Source organism: Molossus molossus, unplaced genomic scaffold (genome assembly GCF_014108415.1).
Source record: "Molossus molossus isolate mMolMol1 unplaced genomic scaffold, mMolMol1.p scaffold_m16_p_10, whole genome shotgun sequence".
Lineage (NCBI taxonomy): Eukaryota > Metazoa > Chordata > Mammalia > Chiroptera > Molossidae > Molossus > Molossus molossus.
In genome coordinates this window covers 60,894,672-60,920,933 of record NW_023425345.1, presented here as the reverse complement: position 1 = coordinate 60,920,933, position 26,262 = coordinate 60,894,672, and the positions used below count along the sequence as shown (strand labels likewise).

At 38.4% G+C, this 26,262-nt stretch overlaps 1 protein-coding gene across 1 annotated transcript in view; it reads left to right on the top strand.

Moving 5' to 3' along the window:
* The window catches only part of TRHDE (thyrotropin releasing hormone degrading enzyme), a 384,097-nt gene that overhangs the window by 7,550 nt on the left and 350,285 nt on the right, over window positions 1-26,262 (top strand). Inside the window, exon 2 of the mRNA XM_036252398.1 lies at window positions 4,708-4,981. Coding sequence (XP_036108291.1) covers window positions 4,708-4,981 — 274 coding nt within the window. The remainder of the gene's footprint in view (window positions 1-4,707; window positions 4,982-26,262) is intronic.

Here is a 26,262-nt window from a genome sequence, read left to right as displayed (position 1 = left end):
GTCATTAAAAGATTAAAAAATGATTTTGTTCATTTAAGAAAGCAAGAAAAAAACAGACAACAAAATACGTTTCCCCATTAACTTCTGCCTCCTACTGTTTTATTTCTTGTATTTACATATGTATTTTATATCCATATGATATATTAAAATGTTTTCTATTTTTCAGTAATTTTTTGTATTTCTTATACCTGGTGTCTTGCTACCTACCACCTCAGATTCACCTCAAATTACTCAAATTCAAACTCATTATTTTCTACTCCAAATCACCTTCTTTAGGGTCCTCTTCGATGTTTTTTAATGTTAGTAAGCAGAAAAGAAGTCTTACTTCTACCAGCTGACGACAACTGTAAAATATATGCAGTGAAGACAAAATTATATTTTTGAAACTTAACAGACCCTGTTGGGCACTGAGCCTGAGATTAGAATTGTTTGTGAGGAAGGAGAGTGTCAAGGGCTTGCTAGAAAGGAGAGGTGTTAGAGATGGACTGGCAACACTGAGATTCGATAAAACCAGAATGTGTAAAAGGGCATACTGGGCACTAACTTCATACTCGAGTCAAAGCTTTGGTACAGGCTTGGTTCTGTGCAACCCGTAGTCAACTTGCTCACTTCTCCATCCATCTCTGACCCTTCAGACACTATCCAGGCGTCAAGACCAATTCTTAATTTCCTCCTCCATAATGCCTTTCTTCAGTTCTTATGAGGCTGGTAGTTCTCAAGGGGGTCAGTTTTGTTCCTAGGGGACATTTACAATGTCTGGGGACATTTTGGTGGTCACAGCTGGGGAGAGGTGGTGCTGCTGGCCTCTGGTGGTGGAGGTCAGGCATGCTGCTGCTGCTGAACATCGGATGTAGCCGAGGACAGCCCTGGACAGTGACTGTTATCTGACCTTAAATATAGTAGAGCCGAGGCCAAAAAGTCTGCTGTAGGAGAGTGTACTTTCTTTGTACATTTTCCCTCTTTGTCATGGCTTTTTGTATGATGCCTGTTTAGAGATATATTTAATTTTTTTTATTTAGAGTATAAACTCCTTGAGGGAAGGAAGCAAAGATACTTCTTTTTCTCCTCAGTATTTAAACACTCAAAAAATGATTAAAAGGGGCACGTGCATTATAAAACTTAGAGTAAAAAGCTATTCAGTGGTAATATAATTAATGTATTTAAAAAACCTTATCAAGTTCAGAGAATATTTTCTTTCTAATTTTTGTTCCGTTATAGGATCTCAAGCTTGGAAAAGACCTTAAATGTAATCTAGTCCTACCGTTCTTCTTTACCAAGGGACTTGTTTTGATTTCCTAAATACTGAATTGAAATTCAGTTGCAATCAGCCTTAGGTGCCAGACTGTGAAATTGGTATTTTCTCATTTAGACATTATCAGAATATATGTTGGCCCTCTGTGCATAGATATATACTGTATATATGAATTCATTAAGAATATTAATTGCAGAAAAAGTCACTAAATGATTTCTCCGGTTCCTTTCAACCCTGAGAATCAGTTATTTACACAGCTAGCTTTACTCACATATTTACTTGCTACAGAAGGTGAAAGGAGACAGCACTATGTGATTCTTTTGCATAAATATTTGGTTTATCAATTTCTCATTAGCCCAAAGGTATTTAGAATTTCTATATCTAATAAATTCCTGCGCATTAATTACTTAATGCTGAAGACACCTTTGACTTTTATATAATGATGAAGACATTCTAATTGCAACCACTCTGTTGAACTCTTGCGGAACTTTTCCCCTAGTAGTATTAGTATCAGAATATATAAATATAGAGATTATTTTCCAATTAGATTGCAAAGAACTTAAGGGCAAATGGTTATATCTTAAAAAAAAAAATCCTACCATATACCTAATAATGAAGAGAGCCCACATACAGTAGATAACATCTAATTGTTTAATGACCAGAAATGGAGTTCTCAGACACTTGAAAGTTAAAAGGGAACACGTTTTTTCATATATGAAATCTCAGAGATATCTTTTAAGTAGCCACAGTAGAGAAATAGCAAGCTCAGAGGACATTTTAATTAATGAGGTTGAAAGATAAAATTCAAGAACATTATATAAGACAAAAGTATGTGATGAAAAAATTGTAAATGGGCACATTTTAGCTAAAAGGTACTGACATTTAATTAAGTAAAAATTTATTGCTATCTGTAAAAATAATAGGGAAAAATAGTACCACAATTCTGGCCAATTTGGAAAGAACTTTTATTACCAACAGTTGAATTAAAACATTGTTTATAAATTATGGCTAATGATTCATTTTACTGTTTTTGAAATATAATTACATTTTTACTCAGACTTAGAAAATGTGAATTCTAGACCTAGCTTTGCATAATTGACTGTAACTTTGGACAAATCACTTAACCCTACCCAAACTACTTTTCCGTGTTAGAAATTTATGAGACTTGGATAGTTTGTTTCTAAGATTGCTTGCAACTTTAACCTTACAGTGTTTTTCTGAAGATTTATAGTTAAAACTTCTTTTCCATTATATTATTTCATTTTATCATCTCAACAGTAAAGAAGGCCTCGAAAACATTATTGTTTTCCTTCTACTAATGAAAACATAGGCTCAGAAATTAGGCTAGTTACCCAAGCCTGGTATGTAGCACCCAGAACTGTTTCCCAGATAACTTTCAAAAACTTTTTCTCTGTGAGTTAGTATACAATTTATCTTTAAAATGCCTTATTTTTCTCATTTCGAAACTAAGCATCAAAAAGGTAGGTCCTCAGTGATAAATGTAAGCTTCATAATTTTAAAATGGTCTAAACATTTACACCTCATGGTTTGAGCCAGGGAAGGCTAGCCAATACAATTCAATACACACATCAGCCCCTATTGATTGGTAGTAGCTGCCTGAAGTGCTGTGCTGAGAATAATTCTGAGGCCAGTTCAGGCTCAGTGGGAAAGTGCGCCCGTTAGATTCGCCATGTGTACCTTGGGTGATGGAGAAGGAGAGGTGGCAGGGTTATGGGGAAATAGCTTTTAAAAGAAATAACTTTAGGACTCAGTAAGGTTTTACAAAGAGTCTGGTATTGACTTGCCTTATATCAAGTTTTTAAAAAAATATTTTTTTCTTTATTGATTGTTAGAGAGAGAGGAAGGGAGAGGGAGAGAGAGATAGAAACATTGATAAGAGAGAACATCTATTGGCCGCCTCCTGCACACCCCCCATTGGGGACTGGCCCCACAACCTGGGCATGTGCCCTGACCAGGAATCGAACCGGTGACCTCTTGGTGCATGGGTCAATGCTCAACCACTGAGCCACACTGGCTGGGCTATATCAAGTTTTGCAACTAGTATTGTTAAAATACTTTTATTAACTTTTGTCATGAATGTGTTAATAAATAATGACCTTTTTTTTTTTTTTTTTAAGTTAAAAGAGTGTCCTGCTTAAAGTACTTAATATTAGCATTTTCACTTGTAAATGGTTAAAAAAATGTTGTTTCTAGTTAGTATTTTATTTTATATATATTTTTTAAAATACAAGATGCAGGGAGAAAGAGATAGAAACATTGATGTGAGAGAGAAACATCTATTGGTTGCCTCCTGAATGCTCCCTACTGAGGATCAAGCCTACAACCTAGGCATGTGCCCTGACTGGGAATGGAACTGGGACCTCTCAGTCTATGGAGTGATGCTCAATGCACTGAGCCACACCGGCTGGTCCTAGTTAGCATTTTAATAAGCAACTTTGCAGCTTGATCTGAAAACTTGATGGCATTAAATATATTTTATATATATATTTACATATGTATATATATGTGTGTATATATATATATACACACACACACACACACACACATTGACAGGCTTATTGTATAGATATTTATTATATTAACATGTCATAATAAAATAAATATTATGAGTAGTGAAAGCCAACGGTATCTGGATTACTCAGTGTAAACATATGTTTCAGCTCTCTAAGAAAGGTTGAAGATATTGTCAATCAGTGGCTGCCATTTTTTTTGACTGGCTGCTATTAATTAACCACCTGCTGGGTGCTTTACATGTATTCACTGTGATAGGTGCTTTACATTCTCCCTGTCCCCGCCCCCCAAACTCTACAAAAGTTTTTTTCTGAGTTAAGCAAGATTATATTCTTTTAAGCAATGAACAACTACACCTTAGGGAGATTTAGTAATTGCACAGAATGATATGACTGAGAATGTTGTAGAGCTGGCATTCAGACCAAGTTCTGTGAGGTTTCGAAGTCCTTTTTCTTAATAAAATCAGGTCATGTCTTAGTGAAATCTGAGGACACAGATGTTTCCCAGTGATGGTCTATGTTCTATATGTATCTGATGAGAACTTCTGGATTTTAGCTTCACTGGCTTTAAACGTTGTACAGCTTCAGGGAGAAAAGTGAAGCATGCCAAAAAAGAGGGTTATTATTTTCCATTGTTTGCCAATGTGATGCCAGTAAATTGTTTTTCTGTAGACTATGATGTTTTGTCTACTCGGCACTGCTCTCGGTTTAGAGAATTTACTTTGAGACAAAAATTTCCCCAAAGAACTTTTATTGTTGGGGAAACATGTGTACTATGCTTTTATGCTATTTATGAACTTAAGTTGGGTTCAGAAAAGAAACGTATCTTGTAATTTGGCAAAGATATGTTAGCAGCAGAAATATGTAAAGCGGTCATAACTTAAGCCATAAATGTAATTGGGAATGTCATTTTCTTTTTTCCAGATTCCTTGGTGTTACTCAGTTTTCCCCTACACATGCCAGAAAGGCATTTCCTTGTTTTGATGAGCCCATCTACAAGGCTACTTTTAAAATCAGCATCAAGCATCAAGCAACTTACTTATCTTTATCCAATATGCCGGTGGAAACTTCTGTGTTTGAGGAAGATGGATGGGTTACAGATCACTTTTCACAGACTCCTCTCATGTCCACGTATTATTTAGCCTGGGCTATTTGCAACTTCACATACAGAGAAACTATCACGAAGAGTGGGGTTGTAGTAAGTATTTTAAACTTAATGATGTTTTTGGATTATGTACACACTGCAAAGTCATCTGATTTCTGGATTAACAAATGAATTGTGCCTATCCTCTTAACACTTATATAACTGAATTCTTTCCTTAACCCTTGGGAGAAAAACTATCTTCCTGGTTTCAAAGAGTTTGACAGGAATGTCTCTTCTATACCCAGCCCTCTTATTCCTATACCCCACCCCCTTCCCCTGTCATCCCTTTCTCTCTTCATCTCCTGAGTCTCTCTGGAACAGCTGTTATTTGTTTTGGGAAACATTTATATGACCGGGAAAGCTGCTTCTTTTTATTGTGAAACATTTCAAATATACAGAAAATGTGGAGAATAACATAATATACTCCATATAACTACTAGCCAGCTCTGTGGAATCTTACCAATTACTTTTTGAAGAAGTAAAACATATTGGATCGCGTTGAAGCTCTCTGTGCATCCCTTCCTCATCTCATGTCTTGCCCTCTTCCTTAGAGATAATCACTCTACTGAATTTGGTGTTTGCCATTTCCATGTATATTACTATATAATTATTAAGTATGCATATATCCATTTATAATACACATCATGCTTTAAAATTTCACAAGTGGTTTTATATTATAGATATCATTCTGCAACTTATTTTCATTTCATTTTACTTTTCCTTAAACGATGTATTTTTGTGGCTTATCTGAATAGAATTGTTGAATGAATATATCAAAATTTGTCATCTTCCTATAGATGAACATTTTAATTTTTCTGATTTTCAATGGTGAACAGCAATGCTCTGGTGAACATTTTTGTATATAAGTTCTGCTAATGTGCTGGAACTTCTGTATGGTATAAAGCTTCTTTTAGCCCACAACACCTAAATGTATAAAAATATGTTCTCAGGGAATGTTAGTATATAGGTAGTCCGGAGAATTACTGTCTGTATTGAATTTATAGTAAAAATCAATTGGACTCACTATGACAGCTACTGTTTGTGACATGGTTGTGTTCAAGGCACTTTTGCATGCTATTGAATTTAATTAGTGAGGCTAGGTCAGCCATGCTGAGTTAACAACTTCCTCCTCATTTCAATGGCTTTCACAATAAATATGCACTTATTTTCATTTTCATGTCAATTCTAAAGCAAGGTATTATGATTCCATTTTTCTAAATGAGTAAATTGAGGCTTAAAAGATTAAGTAACTTCCCCGTGGTTACAAAGTAAGCAAGTGGTAGAGCCACCAGTGAAACCTCTGTTGGTCTGATTTCAAATTTTAGGCTTTTCTGCCCTGTGCCCTAGGAGCTCTGTATCACCATTTCATCTGTGTGTATATAACAGAATCCAGGTAATGATTCTCCCCTACCAGTGGCCATCATATGCAACGTAGCTTGAACATAACAAAAGAAGTGAACAGAAGTCTATATTCTTATTCTGTAGGAAGTTAATGGCTCTATAATAACCTAAATTTTGAAATATAGGTTTAGCTAAATAAATTTTTCTCACTGTAACTTTCATTTTAAATCACTGTGGAGCCTGTTTTCAAAAAAAAGAAAAAGAAAAGAAAAGAAAAGAAATCTACCTGCTTACAAAATTCATGCCACTATTGAAGAACTGTAAAATAACTTCCTAAAAAGAGGGCTAGATGACTCTTTTGGACTTTTACTCATTCAGTAAGTTGAATTCCTCTGATGTTTGTGATGTCTGAATATTTCAAGGCTGTGCACATTGGGCCAGGCACAGAAAAGGAACACCAAGACATCTCATTTCCTGTTATGTCTTCAGAAGATGATGATTGACTAGCCTTGGATCAGCTAGCAGCACAGGGTACAATGGAAATGTTTTTTCCAAGTATGTTTTCTTAAAAGTGTTCACAGCCCTTCACAATTATGCTTGCTGCTAAGTGACCCATGTTTAAGTGACCCAGACACACTCTAATTATTTAGATGTGACTCTGTATTAGAGTTAAGAATCTAAGTAATTAGTAAACATTTTAAAAGTCCTCCTTAATAAGGTTTATGTAGGCAGGATAAAAACATGCTACTAGAGAACATTGAAAGGTCAGCTGAAATAAAGTTTTGGATTGTATAATCTAAAAATACTCAGAAGTGTAAAGAGGAAAACAAAATTGCCATTGGGAGCCCTTACTTATCAACTGTGGAAATATGGTTTAAAACCTGGTTCTCGTTTTCCGTCACCCTTTGGAAATCCAATCTATTTTCTTTCCACTGCCTTTCTTCTTTATTACTGGGAGCCCATGGGAATGACATTTCTCAACTCTTAACAGCTAGAAGGAATGGAAGTTTAGTTTTAAAAATCTCGGAAGTGGGATGGCTATGTGAAGTCCAGGAGGTCATCTGGGATCAGGAGCTGAAGTTTCCTTGAAGACATGAGAGAGCAGCTTGGGTAGCATCTTGGTAATACATAGCTGAACAGGAGCCGTGCCTCAAGTGTGGGTATTTGAAGCATCATGATTTGCTTATCAAGTTATCTACACTCTGCAAGGCACTATTCTAAATAATTAGAAAGATAAAACACAGTCTAAGATCCCTCTAGTACAGATTGCAACGGCAGCATTCAGATCGAATCTAAGCCTGCAGATGTGTTTTGTCTACCCATCCGTAACATGGCTTAATATTTTTATAATTAGTTGACAACACTTAGAAATTGGGAGAGTGCACATAAAATTATTTATTTCTGGCTTCTCTTGAAAAAAATTGGAAGATAACTGGGCCCACATTACTGCTTGACAGTATTTGTTCACTCATTTATTCCTTCAACATATTTATTGACTGAGTGTCAGGTATTGTTTTAGGCTCTACTGCTAAAGCAGACAGAGTTTCTACTCTCAAGAAACTTGCACCCTAATGAGGAGATGGTGACAAACAAATAAACAAATACGTGTATCATATGTTACATGGTGATATATGCATGCTAAAGGTGTGTGGCTGACCCACTTACATGGGGCATTTGCTTTTCAGTGTAACTTAATCAAGTTACTTTTGCACCTAGTCTACTTCACTATTGTATATTACCTGCTTTCATGCTGTAGACATTTGGATTCTCAACCTTTATCTAGGGACATAATTTCAGAAGGTAGCCAAGGAATATGCGTCAGAAAAGAAATGAATTCACTAATTGTGAACTAGTGTTACTGGTGTTCAATAATTGTCAAATTAAAATTGTGGAAAATAAGTTAAAGACAGTTTGGAAGAGGGAGAATTTACTAAGGGTTGGAGTCTAGGTGTGTGCTTCATGGAGGAGATAGGATTGAATGTGGCCTCATGATGCTTTGGTCTTAGAGAAGCAGATGAATGTAAGCATACAATCCATGGCAGGGGGTGTATTAATAAGAAAAGACAAAGAGATAGGGATATCTGTGGGAAGTAGTGTAACTTTATGGTAATAAACATGGATTTTAAAATCACGTAGGTTTGTTTTAGAATTTTTGCTTTGCTTCTCTATGACCTTGATAAAATACCTAACCTCTCTTTATCCTGGTTTTCTTATTGGAAACTGAAAGTATGAATTATTCCTTTATAATATTGTTCCAGTTACTGTCTTGGCATAATAAACTCCAGAATTTAGTGGCATAAAACAACCATTTTGTATGATTAAAGTTTCAGTGGGTCAGGAATTTGGAAGGGGACACTTGGGACACTGTCTCTTCTCAGTGATGTCAGGGGCCTCAGCTGGGGAGACTTGATGACTGGGGATGACTTGACAGCTGGAGACCAAAATCACCAGGCCCATCTTCACTGGTAGTGGTTCTGCCAGTCTTCTGTGATGTCAGCTGGGGCTGCTGGTCATAGCATATATATATATATGGCATAACATGGGTTTACTCAAAGCATGGTAGCCTCAGGGTGGTTGGACTTGTTACATGGTGAAATAGCCCCAAAGGTGAATCTCCCCAAAGAACTAACTAGAAGCTATATGACCTTTTTGGACTTATCCCCAGAAGTCACACAGCATCTCTTTTACTTATTAAAAAAAAAAAAATACATGTTTTTATTGATTTTTTAGAGAGAGAGGCTGAAAGAGATAGAAACATTGATGTGAGAGAGAAACATTGATTGGATGCCTCCGGCACGCTCTCTACTGGGAACTGAGCCTGCAACCTGGGTTAGTACCCTGATCAGGTATGGAACCGGGACCTCTCAGTCCATGGGATGATGCTCAATCCACTGAGCCATACTGACTGGGCACTTTTACTGATTTTTAATGGTTGCGAGTAAGTCACTAAGGATGATTCTGATTTGATAGAAGAGAGAATAGACCCAACCTCTTGATGAGCAATGTCAAAGAATTTGTGGCCTTGTTTTGAAATCACTACAATCTGCTCTCTGGTCACAAATTATTTACATTCATTATGCATACAAAATGCACTCACCAATAAGTCTGACTCATTATAGCATCAGATTCAAGTTTGAGGTTCAGGATCTCAACATCTAGTTTAGGTCTGGGTGCAGATGAGACTACTTGTGATTGGTTTTTTGGGCATGGTTTCTCTTTCTGAAAACCTGTTAACTAAGGAGACAAATGATCTATTCCTACTCCCCACCCCCAAGAGACCTTTCCATTCAAGAATAGAGAAAATGAGAGGACATAGCAGTTGCTGACTTATGGTAATTTTGAAATCCAACTGGGCACATGTTGGTAATTCCTTAATTATGACTCATTGCTAATTCCTGCGAGTTGTTCTTTCTGGAGCTTGGCCCCACCCTTTGGGTGCTTAGTCTTGTCTTCTAAGGCCTCTTTTCTCCTCCAATTTGAAAGAAATTTGTTTGCAATTAAACAGCCTTCTGAGCTTGCTTTCTACCAGGAAAAAGTTCAGGGTCCAACGGCTTATTTTTCTTTTGTATTGTCTCTGTTGCTTTATATCCAATCAGGTATATACTTTTATTTAATTTATAATTATATAAAAATGTTTACTTTTTTTTTTTTTCCCTCACCCGAGGACATTTTTCAATATTTTGTTCAGATAGAGTGGGAGGAAGAGAGAGAGAGAGAAAGAGAAACATCGATGTGAAAGGGACACATCGAGTGGTTGCCACCCACACAACCCAACCAGGGCTGGGGACAAACTGCAACCGAGGCACATGCCCTTAGCGGGAACCGAACCCGGGTCTCTCCAGACCGCAGGCCAACGCTCTAACCGCTGAGCCAAACCGGCCAGGGCTAAAAATGTTTACTTTTTATACATCAAGTTATATATCTTCCAATAAACAAAACTATACCCAATGGTCTCTTTACAATGAGCCTTTGTCTACCTTGAGGCTTTTGCCCTTATCATTCTTAGGTGCTTTGTTATTTAACAGAGAGTGTTTTAAGGAACACCTTTAAGATCCTCAGAAAACCTTTGGTCTTTTTCAAAAGGTCTATGAAGTATCACTTTAAGAGTGTCTGAAGTCTTCATTTTTGAAGTCACATTCTTTTTTCTTTAATGTTTTCATTGATTTTTTTAAAGAGAGAGGAAGAGAGAGAGAGATAGAAACATCCATCAGCTGCCTCCAGTACTCCCTCTACTGGGCATGTGCCCTGACTGGGAATTGAACCAGGACCCTCAGTTCATGGGACGACTTTTAATCCACCAAGTCACACCAGTAGGGCTGAAGTCACATTCTTGGTTTTATCTTTAGACCATAATTTCCTGACTGCGATGTGTATTTCTTCCCCCTGGCACTCTTTCTTACTTTGAAAATCTTTTGTCATCTGGAGACGCTGGGATGAAAAAAGAGTTTTAATTTCAAGCTCAGCAAGTCTTAAATTTTTTCTATTTTTATGGCCAGTGAGAAGAAGCCAAGTGGTACTTTCAGTGTTATGTCTGGAAATCTCCTTAGCTAGAAAATATAGTTTAGTAGACATGGTACTCATTTTCCATGATACTACAGGCAACAGTGTTGCCAAACTTCCCTCCATTACACCACAGAGGTCCTCTTTCCTTTAGTTTTCAATACTCTTCACCTTAATATTCTTGAAGCCCTCACCAACAGCTTCCTCAAGGTCAACAAAGATTTTGCTCATAAGACCCTCAAGGGTCTTCAAGCCTTTTCCCACAGTGTAGTCCCAAAGCCAACACCACATGTTTTGAAGCTTTGTTATCATAGTGCCCCACTTCCAGGTGCTAAAATAGGCTCTAATTGGTACTGTTGAATAAGAAATCACTCTAAAACTTAGCAATAAAAAATAACCATTTCTTTATGCTTATGGATTCTTTGGGTCAGGAGTACAAATAGTACAGAGCAGGGCATGACCCATCTCTTCTTTACAATGTCACAGCTTTAGAGTCTCGATATGTGTGTGTGATTTGACAATTGGGAGCCAGAATTATCTGAGGGTTTCTTTACTAAGTGTCTTTAGTTGATGTTAGCTTTTGTCTTAGCCCTTAGTTGGGTCTCTCATTTGGAGCATCTATGAGTGGTGTTTCCATGAGGCTTGAGCTTCCTTACAGCGTGGTAGCCTAATGTTGTCAGAATTGTTATTGGTAATTCAGACCTCCAAAGGTGGGTGTACCAAGAGATTTACACTGCCTGTTCTTTCCATGATAAAAGGTTACATAGATTGTATTAGTCTTTTCTCTCTCTCTCTCTCTTTTTTTTTGTTTTAAAGCAAGGCAGACACTATATAACCCTTTTGTTTTAAAGCAAGGCAGACCTAACCTAAGAAGTTAAACTGTGTCACTTTGGGATCATTCTGTTAGTTGTAGACTTAGTTCAGCCCAGATTCTAACAAAGGGGTCATAGACCCCATCTTTCAATGGGAGTAATGTCAAAGCATTTGAAGATTCATTTGAAAAGCACCACAGTTGTTATAAGTTTTATAGTAAATTATGTTTATAAAATCCTAAACACAGTGCCTGGCACATTGTACTGACTCTGGTGATGAAAATTGATTTGATGAGATATTCATAAGTCATAGAAGGGAGTAGATATTCATAAGTCATAAAAGGGAGTAGATATTCATAAGTCATAGAAGGAAGTAGATATTCAGAAGTCATAGAAGGGTGATATCTAAGTTTGAGAGGTAGATGGAAACTAGATTGTAAAGAGCTTGATGCCTGGATAAATTTTAAGATTTTGTTCAGTTAGCAATAAGAGCCACTGAAATTTAAAAGCTGGAGACATTATATGTATAATTTTTATAATCTGCCTGAGTAAAGCATGCACAATGTATGCACATGAGGAGACTGAAAACATGGAGTCCGCTTTGCTAAGAAACTCTGGACTGGAGTAGTTATAATTTAAATGAGTAGCATAGTATAGATATGAAAGGCAGTTTAAAGGAAGAATTGGTAGTACTTGGTGAGAGATAAAAGATAGGAAAAAGTGAACATGGGAAAGCAAAAGAGCAAAAAGTCAAGAGAGACTTTAAGGTTTAAGTTAATAACAGCTTACCCTCCATATTTCACCGTGTATTCTGAATTGGCTATCACAACCAATGAGGGTTTCCGTTTGCCTTGACCAATCTCTTGGATGTACAACCTATATTGTTATAACTGGGTATATAGAATTTCATTAGTCAGCATTCTTTATATTAGCAAAGCTACAAAAGCTCAATTTGAGCATAAGCAAAAAGGGAAATTTATTATAAAGATATTGGTGTACCTCAGGTCAGAGATGGACCTGGGGCTTGGAGCATTGTGAGAAACATAGGAATCCTATTTCATGTCCTTGTCAATACTTCTGCTTTGCTTTCCTCTCTCACCATAGACAGGCTTCCTCTGTTGTTTGATTCACATGATGGAATATTGCTGCCAAAAGTTCCCAAGCTTTCTATATTGCAATGAAAGCCTCAACAGGGAAGGAACCCTTATAAATTCCAAACATATAGTGAGTGTCTTAGTTGCCCTTGCTTGAGTCACATGATCATCTCTGGTCACTGTGGTTAGAGAGCACACATGTTGAGTCACAAAATAGGAACATGGCATCTTCTACTTTACCTGTACATGGGAATCTGTTGCAAAAAAAGGAGTTTCTAGAGAAGGGATGCTGGTCAAAAATTACTACAAGCGCCCCAGGTGTATTTTTTGCTTTATTGTGTGGAATGACTACCATGGGGGGAATACACAATATTTATCATGGTGATGTACATGCATATACATATACCTACACCCACATACATGTGATGAACATTTCTGATGCTTAGAGTTCTAGTGATGATACTGTGTATACACATTTAAAATATGTGTGTATATTAAAACATGTATTCTGTGTAGTTTCCTACTGAAAATAAAAATTAAGTCTCATGCCCTGGCTGGTTTGGCTTAGCGGTTAGAGCATTGGCCCACGGACCAATGAGTTGTGGGTTTGATTCTGGTCAAGGGTATGCACCTTAGTGGCAATTCAGCCCTGGCCCTCATAGGGGTTGTGTGGGAGGCAACCACTCGATGTGTCCCTTTCACATCGATGTTTCTCTCTCTCTCTCTCTCTCTCTCTCTCTCTCTCCCCTCCTCCCACTCCATCTGAACAAAAATGGAAAAATATCCTTGGGTGAGGATTAAAAAAAAAGTTAGGTCTCATTTTAACAAGAGAAGTAGAGGACTATGGGTTAATGTACTCTAAGCATATATTATAGTTTATAAATATCCATGTTAATAATAGGAATCCTTTTGTCATTAGACATTCTGGTAAGATTGCAGTACATATATAATAATGGCCCATAGAGAAAGAAACAGTGACAAAAGAGTTGGATTACAAGCTATTAGCAATGTAACTAGAGGGTTCCTGACTACCCCAAGAAGAGTTAGTCATCCTCCTCCTCTCTACTCTTAGAATACTGTGTGCACTCATCCCTTATAGTCATTATCTTGCTGTTCATAGTCCTTTTTGCTGGCCTTGTAGCTCGTCTAGACTGTGAACACTTTGAATGCAGGCAAAATGTCTTACTCATCTTTGTAAAATGAGCATTTCCTATTGTATGTAGAAAATTATAGGTACTCAGTGAAAGTCCATTGAACATCTAAATTAGTGAATTCTCTTCAGAGAAGTCACAATGTGGGTGGTTTCCAAAACTTTTGGTTAGGTTAATATATAGGGCATGGAAATTGATGAGAAGTACTCTTGACCAATATTGAAGTACAAATAATAAATGTTATAATGCAGATATTTCCACTTTAAAGCATTCTGGTGGAAGGTGTAGGTGAAAAGAGAGTGTTGAGTACTAAGGGGTAAAGTTTTATTGTCAAACAGGGAACTGAATTCAGGGCAGAGTCCAGGCTCTGGAGACTCTAGAATAGAGGAGCAAAAATGGAGTGGTTCTTTTAGATTGACAGACCACGGATTGTCTCTGCTTTCCATCAGGAAGGCAAAGTTTGTGTTGTTAATGAGCTGGTGATAGCTGGCTTGTCAGGTAGGTGGGCCTGAGTTGGTTGGGCGGTCTGCTGCCATGTACATGTGATTTTGGGATTATAACACCCCATTCGCTTCTGTTGCATAAGAGATATGCTTGAGCCAAGCTTGGATCACCCAGTCAGGTCTTGTCAGCAGGCAATGTGGCCAGGTCAGGAATTTATTGGAGTTAGGATGTTTGAGAAGTTAAAAGAAAAAGAATATAATTGATGAACCTCCTTAACTTTCATTGGTGTGGTAGGTAGATTCTGTGAAGGTAGATTCTGTGAGTGTAGAATGAAGAAATGGATACTGTAATTGTAGACTCTGTTTTTCTTAAGAGTGCTAGTTATGGAAGGAATAAGAAAATACATCTATGCAGAGACTAATAGAAGTGATTTTTACATTATAGGAGAGCCAAATCTATAAGAAAAGAACTAAAAGTTTCCAGACAGTAACAAAGGGCTACCTGATGTTTAATGGCTTGCCTTTGTTGGGGAAATGTACAACATTCTTTAGACCTTTCTGCAAGTTTTAAGAACCTAGAAATAGGAATAAAGAAAGCAGTTATTTGAGGGGAAGTGGCAGTTAAACTTGGGAGACTGATAAGTCAAGAGGGTAAGACATCCAGAGTGGTAGAGTTTTGTTGAAATCATAGGCCATGGTATCCAGAGAGGCAGAGAGGCAAGTAAACCCATAATTTAAGTGATAGTCATGATCAATGGATTTGGATGGCTGAAGAGTAGAAGTCACTATGAGAATAAAAAGTAGGACTGGAGTGATGAAATGAATGAGGTGGAAAGATGGTCTGTGATAGGAGGGTTTCAGATTTCAGGGTGAATCAGAAGAATTTTAAGTCTGTTACTGCAAAGTTGGATGGGTGAAGGGATTGAAGATAGAATCATGGATTGAGCAGAGATAAGGTAATTGTGAGTCCATATTAGAACAAACTTCAAAAATGTTTTAGGGGACTCCTTATAAATCTTGAAGGGTAAGAAAAATGTAAGCCAGGCTTCAGTCTCCTTTAAGTATGAATGTTCCCTGGAGGTCTAGAAGGGGAAGGGGATTAGTAAAAGCCATGAACTTCAAAAGAGGAGTCTTTTTCATGGAACTGAAGGAACCCTGGTGATAAAGCAATAATGGCAGATCTAGGAAACTTCTCATCATTCTCTCTGGCTCTGAGTGTGGATGAGAGCAAATCTAAGTAAGGATGAGTATGTGGACAAAAGAGGAGGTGTCAGATTTGTGTAAGAAATAAAGCTGTTGATAATAAAGATTAGTTACAGAGCAGGTGGAATGGTTGTCTGGAGGGACATGTTAACAGTAGAAGAGGAAAGACTGAGTAGGCAAAATTTAGTTAATAGAGGAGCTTATAGACTCATCCAGCCCCAAGGTTTCCATTGGGGTTGGTGTAAGGTAGTGTGCCTCAGAAAATCTCCATCCCCTGGTGCCTGGCCTGGGCTGATGGTGGATTCACGATGAGTGATAATAGATTTTGTTATGTAATTCACAATTTATCAACTTCCCTGAGATTCAAGAGTCTATATATTGAAGAGGCTAATAGAATCCAATGGAAAAGCTGGAAGTAAGAAACAAACCTACAACACAGAATAGTTTAGTCAGTGTAGAGTATTCATGGTTGTAGTATGTTTATACCTGATAATGTGTGTGATGGATTGGATGGTGTCAAGCCAGGTCCATTTCTCTCTTGGTAGAGCAGTGACTCTGATCTGGCTGTGATCTCTTTCCCTCAGGCTTTCTGCTGGGATTTTGGGAGGTAACAGTGGAGGCTACCAGTCTGGTTGTCTCTTAGATATGGTCCCAGCACATCTAGAGTAAAGTAATAGCATATGATGTGATGATCGGAAAGGGTTTGCTTTTCACTTTTTTTGCTGTTTCCTTTCTTCTTGACTTTAGATTTATTGTTATTATTATTATTTTTTCTTCCCTTTTCTTTTTCCTTCTAGTTCTTTTGGACTTTTACTTTAAAGGACTGTTTCACCCAACCTTTATAATCTAAGGGAGGTAGTGTTTTGTGTGATATTGAGGAAGGAAGTAGTACAAGATGAGTTTGGAGATTTAGGCAGGGGGTAGATCATGAAGGGATTAGTATGTCATGTTAAGGACTTTTGATTTTATTCTGTAAGCAGACAGAACCGTTGAAGGATTTGAGCTTGGGTGGGCTCAAGATCATATCAGGAGCTTTCTAAAGAAGCATGGGGATAATTTAAAATGTCTTATCACATTTGCCAAAAGACTCAGTACCTTTTCTCTTTTATTTACCTGAGCAGATCTGTTTTCCTGTTTGGCTAAGGCAGCCATGCTGCTGTAGCTCAACTTCCCTGAGGATCAAGGAAGAGGCAATAACTGGATATATGGCAAACAAGTGGAGTTGCTTCAGTTGCATCTGACATGAGAAAAATAGCCAACCTTTTGCATCTAGTCTCAGATGTAACATGTGCAGCAGTCTAGAGAAACCCTGTGGGTAACCATGATATAGAACAAATGATGAGACAAATCATATTCCAAAGGTCAAAGTTTCTCAGATTTAGATGATTCTTTTAGGATTTGGTGACAAATTTCTGAAGACTCACAAGGATATTTGGTTGAGATATATTGATATTTATGGAGATGGAACTTGCAGGAAACAGAGAAAATTCTTTGCTGAAGAATCAAATAATATTCCTGGAAGGCCTTTGTATTCAGTTGGATACATAAAACTGAATATTCTGAGTGGAAGAAGACATCACGAGTACTAATAGTACTGTCTGTGCTTAGCCACTGCCTCCTACTAATGTTTCTTGACTTCCATTTCTGACCAGATGGCAGGAAAGAAACTCGCTGGGTTTTTAAGATGCTGTTGTTTTCTGATTAGGTTTAATTTGGGGAGGAAGTGGAGAATGCCTAAAACCAATTGCTAGTCATTGTGATACTGTTCACATGGCACTGAAAATCATTTATTTCTACCATATTTCTTAAGCCCATAGAAAACATTTCTTCATCTATTCGCAAATATGTATTGAGCCACTGTGTTCAATAATGAACAGATATTAGGAGGATTCTGGCATAATTAAAAAGATCACAGAGAGAACAGACTAGCCAGAATTTGTAAGAAGTTCACATAGATGTAGGACTCTGAGTGACAGGGAGAGGAAACATTCTAAACTTTTCCAATGAACCTTCCTCAGACATGAATAGATACCAAATGTCTTTTCTGGGCTTAGCACCATGTTAAATACTAGACACAGACCCATGTGTGGGGTATAGATTTTGTCTCCAAGGGGTGTAGGAGTCAGTTGTTAAGATGTGATAAACACACTACCATATGCTGATGGTACAAGCACTATTTAATAAAGGAAAGGTAAGCTTAGTGTCGTGTTAGATGTGAAAGAACAGAGAAAGAGGTCAATGGTAATCACAGGTAATCACTGAAAAGTACTGGATCTTGAAGGATGGGTGGATTGGGGTAGGTGGAGGGCTAAGTAGAGAGCTTTTTCTGTGAGATGAAGAGACTGTCCAAGGAAGGGATGGCCATGAGGTTTACTTCAGTGTGAGAAGATTAATATCAGTAAGTTGGTTGAAAATGTCAGAAAACAACTCAGGAAAACTTAAGCAATAGAGAAAATCAATAGTAAGATCCTGGACCGGTCACAGAAATGAAGAATTAAACAATTATGCTTTGGGAAGGATGGCCTTGAGGACCTGGACAGCAGCTACTAATAACAATCTTTTAGAGGCACTGTCATCAGATCATGTTAGCTGTAGACCTCAAAATCCCAGGGGACAGAGCGAGAGAACAATCCATTTCTTTTTTTTTTTTTGCCTGCATAGAGTGTCCACGTCCAGGGATGATGTAGATGCCGGGGTTTCTTTATTGGTATACCTATCAGGGGAGGATATAATCTGGGAAGGGGTATTTTTTTCAAAGGAAAGACAGCATGGCATTATCAAGAAAGGGGAAAATAGACCTCATAAGCAAAAACATCAGATAAAAACAGATATCATTTATTGAGTACTTACTAGCACTGTTCTAAGTATCATTTCATATAATACTTCATTTAATGCTTTGAGGCAAGAACTGTTCCCCATTCTCAAGATGAGGAAAATGAGGCGCCAAGAGAGCGAATGTCTAACTTGTCCGTGACGGTCCATGGCACAGGCAGCTTCAGACCCGGGCCGGGGAGCTCTGCAGCTTGTACTCCACTGGCCTGGATCCCGAGGGGGACGCAAGGTGGAGTTGCAGGAAGTGAACTTGAATAGGCAGAGTGACGTCAGAAAGACCAGATTAGAACGGAGATGGAGAGAAATAAGGATCCCCAAAGGACTAGGGAAAGACATCATAAAAGTGGTGTTTTACAAATACTAACTTTGAAGAAGAGTGCGAAACACTTTGGTGGGGAGAAAGCCTAGAGTTTCCAAAGCCCACCAGAAGGTCATAATCAAGCCTGGATATAATGTAGGTTTAGATGAGGTAAAGACACATACATTTACTGACCTCCCACATGTTTTTTTTCACATGACAATGAAACAGTTTTACATGTAACTCCATGAGATGCTGTGGGTCAATTACTGAATTAAGATTCTAAAGAGTATTGGTATACTCGATCCTAGTCCGAGAGCATACCTGTAGGTTTCATGGCCTCCATGAAGCCTCACCCCAGCTGGATTCTTTTCCTTCTTTGAACTGTGATAGCCCTTTAGTTGTAATTCTCCTTGGGTTATTGTCCTAATACATTCTTATTGCTGTTTTCTGTACATTCTCTTCTTCCTTAATAGATCGCAAGAACTGTGAGGATAAGAACTGTTCCCAGTGAAAACCACACTCATATAAGATACATATAATCAGACACACATGTAATGTATGTATTTGGTACATATATATGTATATAATGTATATGGTATACATATATATAATGTATTTATATGGTATATATAATTTCTATGTGCTCCCCAGTATACACACACACACACACACACACACACACAATATACCATTACTCCATGATATCTAGCACACTTTCTTGCCAATAGCAGTCACTCAGTAAGGATTTGAAACATGGACGATGTAGGATGCATTTGAAGGAAAAATAAATAAGTCTTAATGAGTGCTTTGTTTGGGTAACAAAGGAATAAAAGTGAATCAAGGACAACCTCAAAGTGTCAGGTTGCTTGACTTAGAGGATGGGGCATGAATACAGTGCCCTTACTTCTGGTGGGTTTTCTCCTTGCTTTCTTCTCCTGTTCTGCCGGTTTCTCTCGCTCTTCTCCATGGGGTTCTGGGTTCAGGTGGAGGATGGGCCAGAGGGAGGTGTTTCGCTTTCTTTTTTCCACTCCCATTACGCAGTACACACTCCTGTCATACAAGTGAAAGAAAATAAAGAAATACAGAGTTCATTTTTATTTTAATCCTCACCTGAGGATATTTTTCCATTTTTATCATTAGATAGAGTGGGAGGGAGGGAGAAAGAGAGGGGGTGGGAGAGGGAAACATCGACATGAGAGGGACACATCGACTGGTTGCCTCTTGCACGACCCTGACCAGGGCCAGGGATGAACCGCAACTGAGGTATGTGCCCTTGAATGGAATTGAACCCGAGACTCATTGGTTCACAGGCCAACACTCTAACCACTGAGTCAAACTGGCCAGGGACATTTTTTTTTTATGGCACATTTATTATATATGTCTTTCTGATTAAATGTAAATTTTTTAAATGGTAAGTCAGGCTGAAAGTTAGGCTATCATCTCCACACATGCCTAGAAGTAATGCAGGAGTGTCTCTCAGAATCTCAGACAGGAGAAAGAACCGTCTGAAACAAGATCACTTTGTCTGAATGGGAGTGTGTGTGTGTGTGTGTGTGTTTTTGTTGTTTTTTTTTTTAGCAATCCATTGAGGAATTTCATCAAAGGACTCTGCGGCCATGTAATAGATGCTCATGGTGGGGATTGCTTTTACCTTCCTCTCCCCTAGGGAGTATGGTGTGAGCAACAAGTCAGTGAAACAATCTTGTATAAAAGATTCTTTGGAGCCCTGGCCCATTTGGCTGAGTGGTTGGAGGGTCTGCCCACGGACCAAAGAGTCATGGGTTTGATTCCAGTTAAGGGTTCGTCCCTGGCCGTGGTCAGGGTCATGCAGGAGGCGACCAGTTGATGTGTCCCTCTCACGCTGATGTTTCTCTCTCCCTCTCTCCCTCTCTCTCTCCCCCGACCCCTCCCACTCTGTCTGAAGATAAATAGAAAAATATCCTCGAGTGAGGATTAAAAAAAAACAAATAACAAAATGTAAAAGAGTCATCGGAGGGGGAGGGATTCTATTAAGTGACGTGTGTCCTCTAGGGGGCACTGAGGAGTCAAGCAGGGCAGACAAAGGAGAGAAGGAAATAGCATTGGTGTTTGACAGACCTGGGTTAGATTTTGGATTCCACCACTTATGAGGAGTAGGCTTCTTAACTGGAGCCATAGTCTCTTCTACAGAACAGGGATTACAGCGTATGCCTTGCAATGCTCTTGGGAAACTTAAAAGAGACAATGGAAGTGAGGTGACAATCTCTGTACTGGACACATAAGGCCCTCGATGTACGGCAGCAAGTCACACAACAGTAAGTTTGTATCTTCTAGTGAGCAGGCTAGGTGGGCGGAACAGCACAGAAGGTCAAAGTGGGAGCTTTTGTGGAAGCAGTTTTCAAAGGCCGAGGAGGAAAGTTGGCAGCGGAAGACCGGAGGCACTGCTATCTCATTTCGTCTTGCCAGCACAAGGCCACTTGTGCCAAGTGTTGCCAACATTCATAGTGTTTACTTTTTCTGTGGTTACCAACACTGTGAAAGTGGCTTAGAACCTCATCATGGGCGAAAAGTGAGGTGGGTGTAAGGGATGTTTCTTTATGTTTCTGTCATATGTGGGAATATGGACTCTTTTTAGGTTTATAGAAGAATTGCTCCCACGAGGGGAAACACACACACACACACACACACACACACACACACACACACACGAGAAAGATATTTGAAGACACCAGTAACACAATGGTCTCTGTCTATTATCTTTGTCCACACATAAAAAATAAAGTTATATCCTACTAGTTTACTAGTTATCAGGCTATGATTAAAGCCAGGGTGGAAAAAAAGGAGATATACGTTAAAAGAGGAAAGTTTCTGTACTATTGGTGCATCACAAAAATCATTCCTTCATTCATAAAATTATTTTATTTTAAAATAGCACTATATTATTAATCATTGATTATGTGTCAGGTATTATTCTAAGAACTTTATCTGGATTATCTTATTTGAGCTTTATAACAATGTATTAGGATATTTTCTGTCACAATAATTTTTATGTTCTACAGATGAAGAAACAGGCTCAGAGAGATGGCATAATGTGCTGCTCACAGCACAGTACTAACTGCCAGGTGGGACCCAAGCTCTCATGGTCCTCATCGGGCCACTGGGTTATTTCACACTTGCTAAGGATGGATGTACACAGGGCACACACAGGGGTGTGCACACACACGGTCTCTCTTCTCGTGGAGTTTGTTTTCTAGCTAGCTGTGAGATGCTTCTCAGACACTGTGTATTTTGGGAAGATCTGTAAGAAAGGAGTCCCTCTCACACCCTTCAGAACAGTTTCTCAACCTTGACACTGTTGCTTTTTGATTGGAGAACTTATTGTTCTGGGGGGTCTGTCCTGTGCCTTGTAGGATGTTTCACAGCTTCTCTGGACTCTGCTTGTTGGACGCCAGTAGCACCTCAGTTGTACCAACAGAATATGTCTCCCGACATTGTCAAATGTGTCCTTACAAAATCGCCTCTAAGAACCACTGCTCTAGAAGAGTGACTTGCTGGTTGATGACTCTATGTGAAAGGTATGGAGGTGCCTCCATCTGGGGGTGTGCAGTCAACCTGGAGCATGTATTTAAGAGGTGACAAAGGGCTCATCAGGGCTCATTTCACTCACTGATATTTTATTTCTACAGATAAGTGTGCATACACATGCAATTAGAAGAAATATAGATTATATCATTAGAGATTTTGAGGTTCCAGATGGAAAACAGAGAATTAAGAGACAAAGGTTTTCATAAGTAAAGGTAATGAGTCATTGCGGGGAAAGAGCAAATGAGAAGGAACTTTTTATACTATGTTATATGATCGGGCATTATTTGGCTGTTTTAAGGATAGTCTGAGTGTTGTTCAGTTTGCAGAGTTTCCAATGTACTGTTTGACGTTTTTACTGTTCATATTCTAGATGTATGAGACTTGGTGGAGGTCTTATGGCAACTGTTCTTAAACTCCATGTGCATATCAGAGTCATCTGGGGACTGTGTTTCAGATTCCGATTATGGGCCCTATTCTAGATTTGCCGAACCTGAACCTTCAGCCATGGTGCCTCTGCTTTGAGAGCACATTAAAATGCTCTGATGTACATTCCTGAATAAGAAACATGGACTAAAGCTTTCCTTCTCATGTTTCTGTATCTGGAATGATCTTTCATGACTCTGTTTCCTCTTCTTAAGGTCATATCCATTCAAGTCACACATGAAACATTTTTGTTTTTAAAAGTAAGTTTTTACTGATTTTTTAGAGAGAGAGGAAGAGAGAGAGAGATAGAAACATTGATGTGAGAGTGAAACATCAATTGGCTGCCTCCTGCATGCCCCCTCCTGGAGATTGAGCCCAAATCCAGGCATGTGCCCTGACTGGGAATGGAACTGAGACCTCTCAGTCCAGGGGACAACACTCAGTCCACTGAGCTACACCAGTTGGGCTACATGAAGCATTTTTGAAAGAAATTCCCCTTGGCCACAACTTTCTCACCTGTTACAGCAACGTGCAAAGGATGTTGGCAAATGTAGTCTTTATTTCATAATGCCCTGTTGACTAGGAAATGAGGGGTCCTAACACTAAAGGGCAAGGGGATTGGACATTGGTAGACAATTAGCAGTCCCTGCTGCAGATTATTATTATTAAAACACAGCAAAAGCATTGAACACTTATTAAGCCCTAAACGTGTGCAGGAGTTGTAAAAAGCACCCATGTCATATTGCTGCTGTCATCCCTCTTTATAGATAAGAAAGTGGATTTTTTTAACTCTTAAAAAATTTTTTTTTTCTTTATTGATTTTAGTGAGAAAGGAAGGGAGAGGGAGAGAGAGCTAGAAACATCAATGAGAGAGAACATCGATGAGAGAGAACATCGATTGGCTGCCTCCTGCATGCCCTCCACTGAGGACCTGGCCCACAACCTGGGCATGTGCTCCTACTAGGAATCGAACCCGTGACCTCTGGCTGCATGGGTCAAGGCTCAACCACTGAACTTCACTAGCCGGGCAGGAAATGGATTTTGAAGGGTGTAACAACTTGACCATTGTCACATAGTTGGTGGATATTAAAGCTAAATTATTGAACAGGTTCTATCTAGTTCTGCAAGCATTTTCTATGAGACATTCTAATTACAATACCTTGATTGTCCCAATGAACTTACTAATTACAATATTTAGATTCTTCAGATTTAGATATAAATCATATTTGCTTCTTATTAGTAATGGGAATGTCCTTAGTCCTTTGTCTTTTGAATTTTATTTCTGTATATTTTCACTTTAATATTTTCTTTATTTTCTTACTTCTAAATGGGGAAAGGAAATAAGGTGAGTGGCTGGAGAAAGAGTCTGATGTTATTTAGTAAACTGGGTGACATCCAGGGGATCATTCATGAATGTTAGAAAAGTCTGGAGTCACAGTAATCCTTCCAGAGTATGATTCATAGAAAATCTGGCTTGGATTTATATAAATGTACAGGCCTCTGTACACATTCTATGACGACTAGCACATAGAAAAATGCCTGTTTAAGCTTATTTATCATCTTAATATGACAGTCAAAGAGCAGCCTCTTAGCAGTTTTAGAGCAGTCTGTCTAATCAAGAGGCTGGTTGGTGATGAGCTCTGCATAGCTAGGTCCATCCCCAAGATGGTTATTCTCATCGAGGGTTTCTCCTTAGATCTCTCTTGACTCTCAGTATCATGAGCCAGATTATACACAAATCGACAAATCTGAGCCAGGGATGTTTTAGTAAATTTGTTATATAGGGAATATATTTTTTCAAGTCCATGATTGACTTTTTAAATAGTAAACAATTCATGGCATGCGGGTCTCTTCAGGGAGGCATTCCTCTGCCAGCAGCGGATGGAGCTGTAGATCCGCAGACACGGCCCTCCTTCCCCATGTGCCTGTCATCTTATCCTGTGTCAGGTAAACGTTGTGAGAGGCAGAGAGACAGAGGTTAAGATGGACTTTTTAATTAGCATTTTTTACCAAAAAGAGACCTCAATAAAATTTCAACAATAGTAAGAGACCTTAATTCTGGGAGATAGTTTCATGAATATTATATCATCAGTGTTTTGGGTTTTTTTGTATTTTTCATTCAAAAGTATCCAAATCATAACAATGACAACAAAACCACTCTGACAAGGTTTTAAAAGTGATATATTCATTAGAAAATACTAAATATTGGCTTGGCTGGTTTGGCTCAGTAGTTAGAACATTGCCTGTGGACCAAAGAGTCACAGGTTTAATTCTCAGTTAAGGGCATGTACATCGGTTGTGGGTTCGATCCCCAGCCCAGTCGGGGTTGTGTGGGAGGCAACCAATTGATGTATCTCTCTCACATTGATGTTTCTCTTGTTCTCCCTATCTTTCCCTCTCTCCCAATCTATCTAAAAAAAAATCAATGGAAAAACATCCTTGGGTGAGGATTAAAAAAGAAAGAAAGAAAAAAAGAAAGAAGGGAAACTACTAAATGTTATTCCACAAATTAGGTTAAGTCATTTTCAACAATTTATTCTTTCTAAAAAATGGATCACTAAATCCCACCAAAGCCTCCACACTCAGTCATTATGAACAATTACTGAGGAAGACGTTGGAACACTGTTCATTTTTATGATATGACTTTTGCAAATGAAATCATAGAGGCATAAATTGTCACTGATATCAAGCCAAATAATTAATTACAAAATGGTGACTAAAAATCCAGGAGGATTTTGGCTACAGGAATCATTTGCCTCCTTAGTAATAGGTTTTAATATTTTCAGTAGGATATATGCTAACAATATGAGAACACTTGTATCAGGCTATATCTGTAATTAGAGAAAGCAAATTTCTGTCTGGTTTATTAATATAGAGGAGCAAGGGAAAAAGCCAGGACAAAAACCAAAACCACAGCAAATCAAGCAAGCAAGCAACCAAAAAATACCCTAAAACAAAAAACCCTGCAGTGATGAGATTTTATTGTTAAAGACACATGGTCTGTCTGAATGAGTATGTACACTCTGACGATTAGATCATTTTCTTCAGTAATTTTAAGGGTTCCACTGGTTTTGTGCCTTAAACTCCTTCTCCTCACACATGGCTTAATTATCCTTCCTTGTACTCCAAATCGTGGAAAACACTCCTGGGTGTCTGCCATGGTGTTCTACCTCTCTCTGCCTTGGCTATTATTGATTCCTAGCTGAGTCAGATGAACATCCTAGTTGTATAAACAACTGTATCTTGCTGGGTTCCTACTAGTGAGAGACGGGAGGTCTAAGACAGGTCCTGTACAATGCTGTTATGGTTCTTCCCTCGCCCCGTTTTTCTCTCCACTTGCTTCAAGGCTGAGAGTTTGTTCTGCTGGTGGGTATCCAACTGAAACTCATTTTTCATCTAAAAATGTTGAGATTAGATGGTAACTTAATATTTTGCCGGAGAAACAAGTAAGATTTATACACATCTGTTTTTTATGAATTTTTATATCTGTAGTATTTACTGAAAGCACACTGAAAGACAGTATTCTTGAATTCCCCCATTATTTTTAGATTCCATGTTAGATAGTAATTATGGACTATTTTTGTAAATAACTGCCTAATAAATGCCTTTTGAAAATCTGCATAGTACTAACATTGTTAAAAGCAGGGAATGTAGGAATCCATTTGTGATAC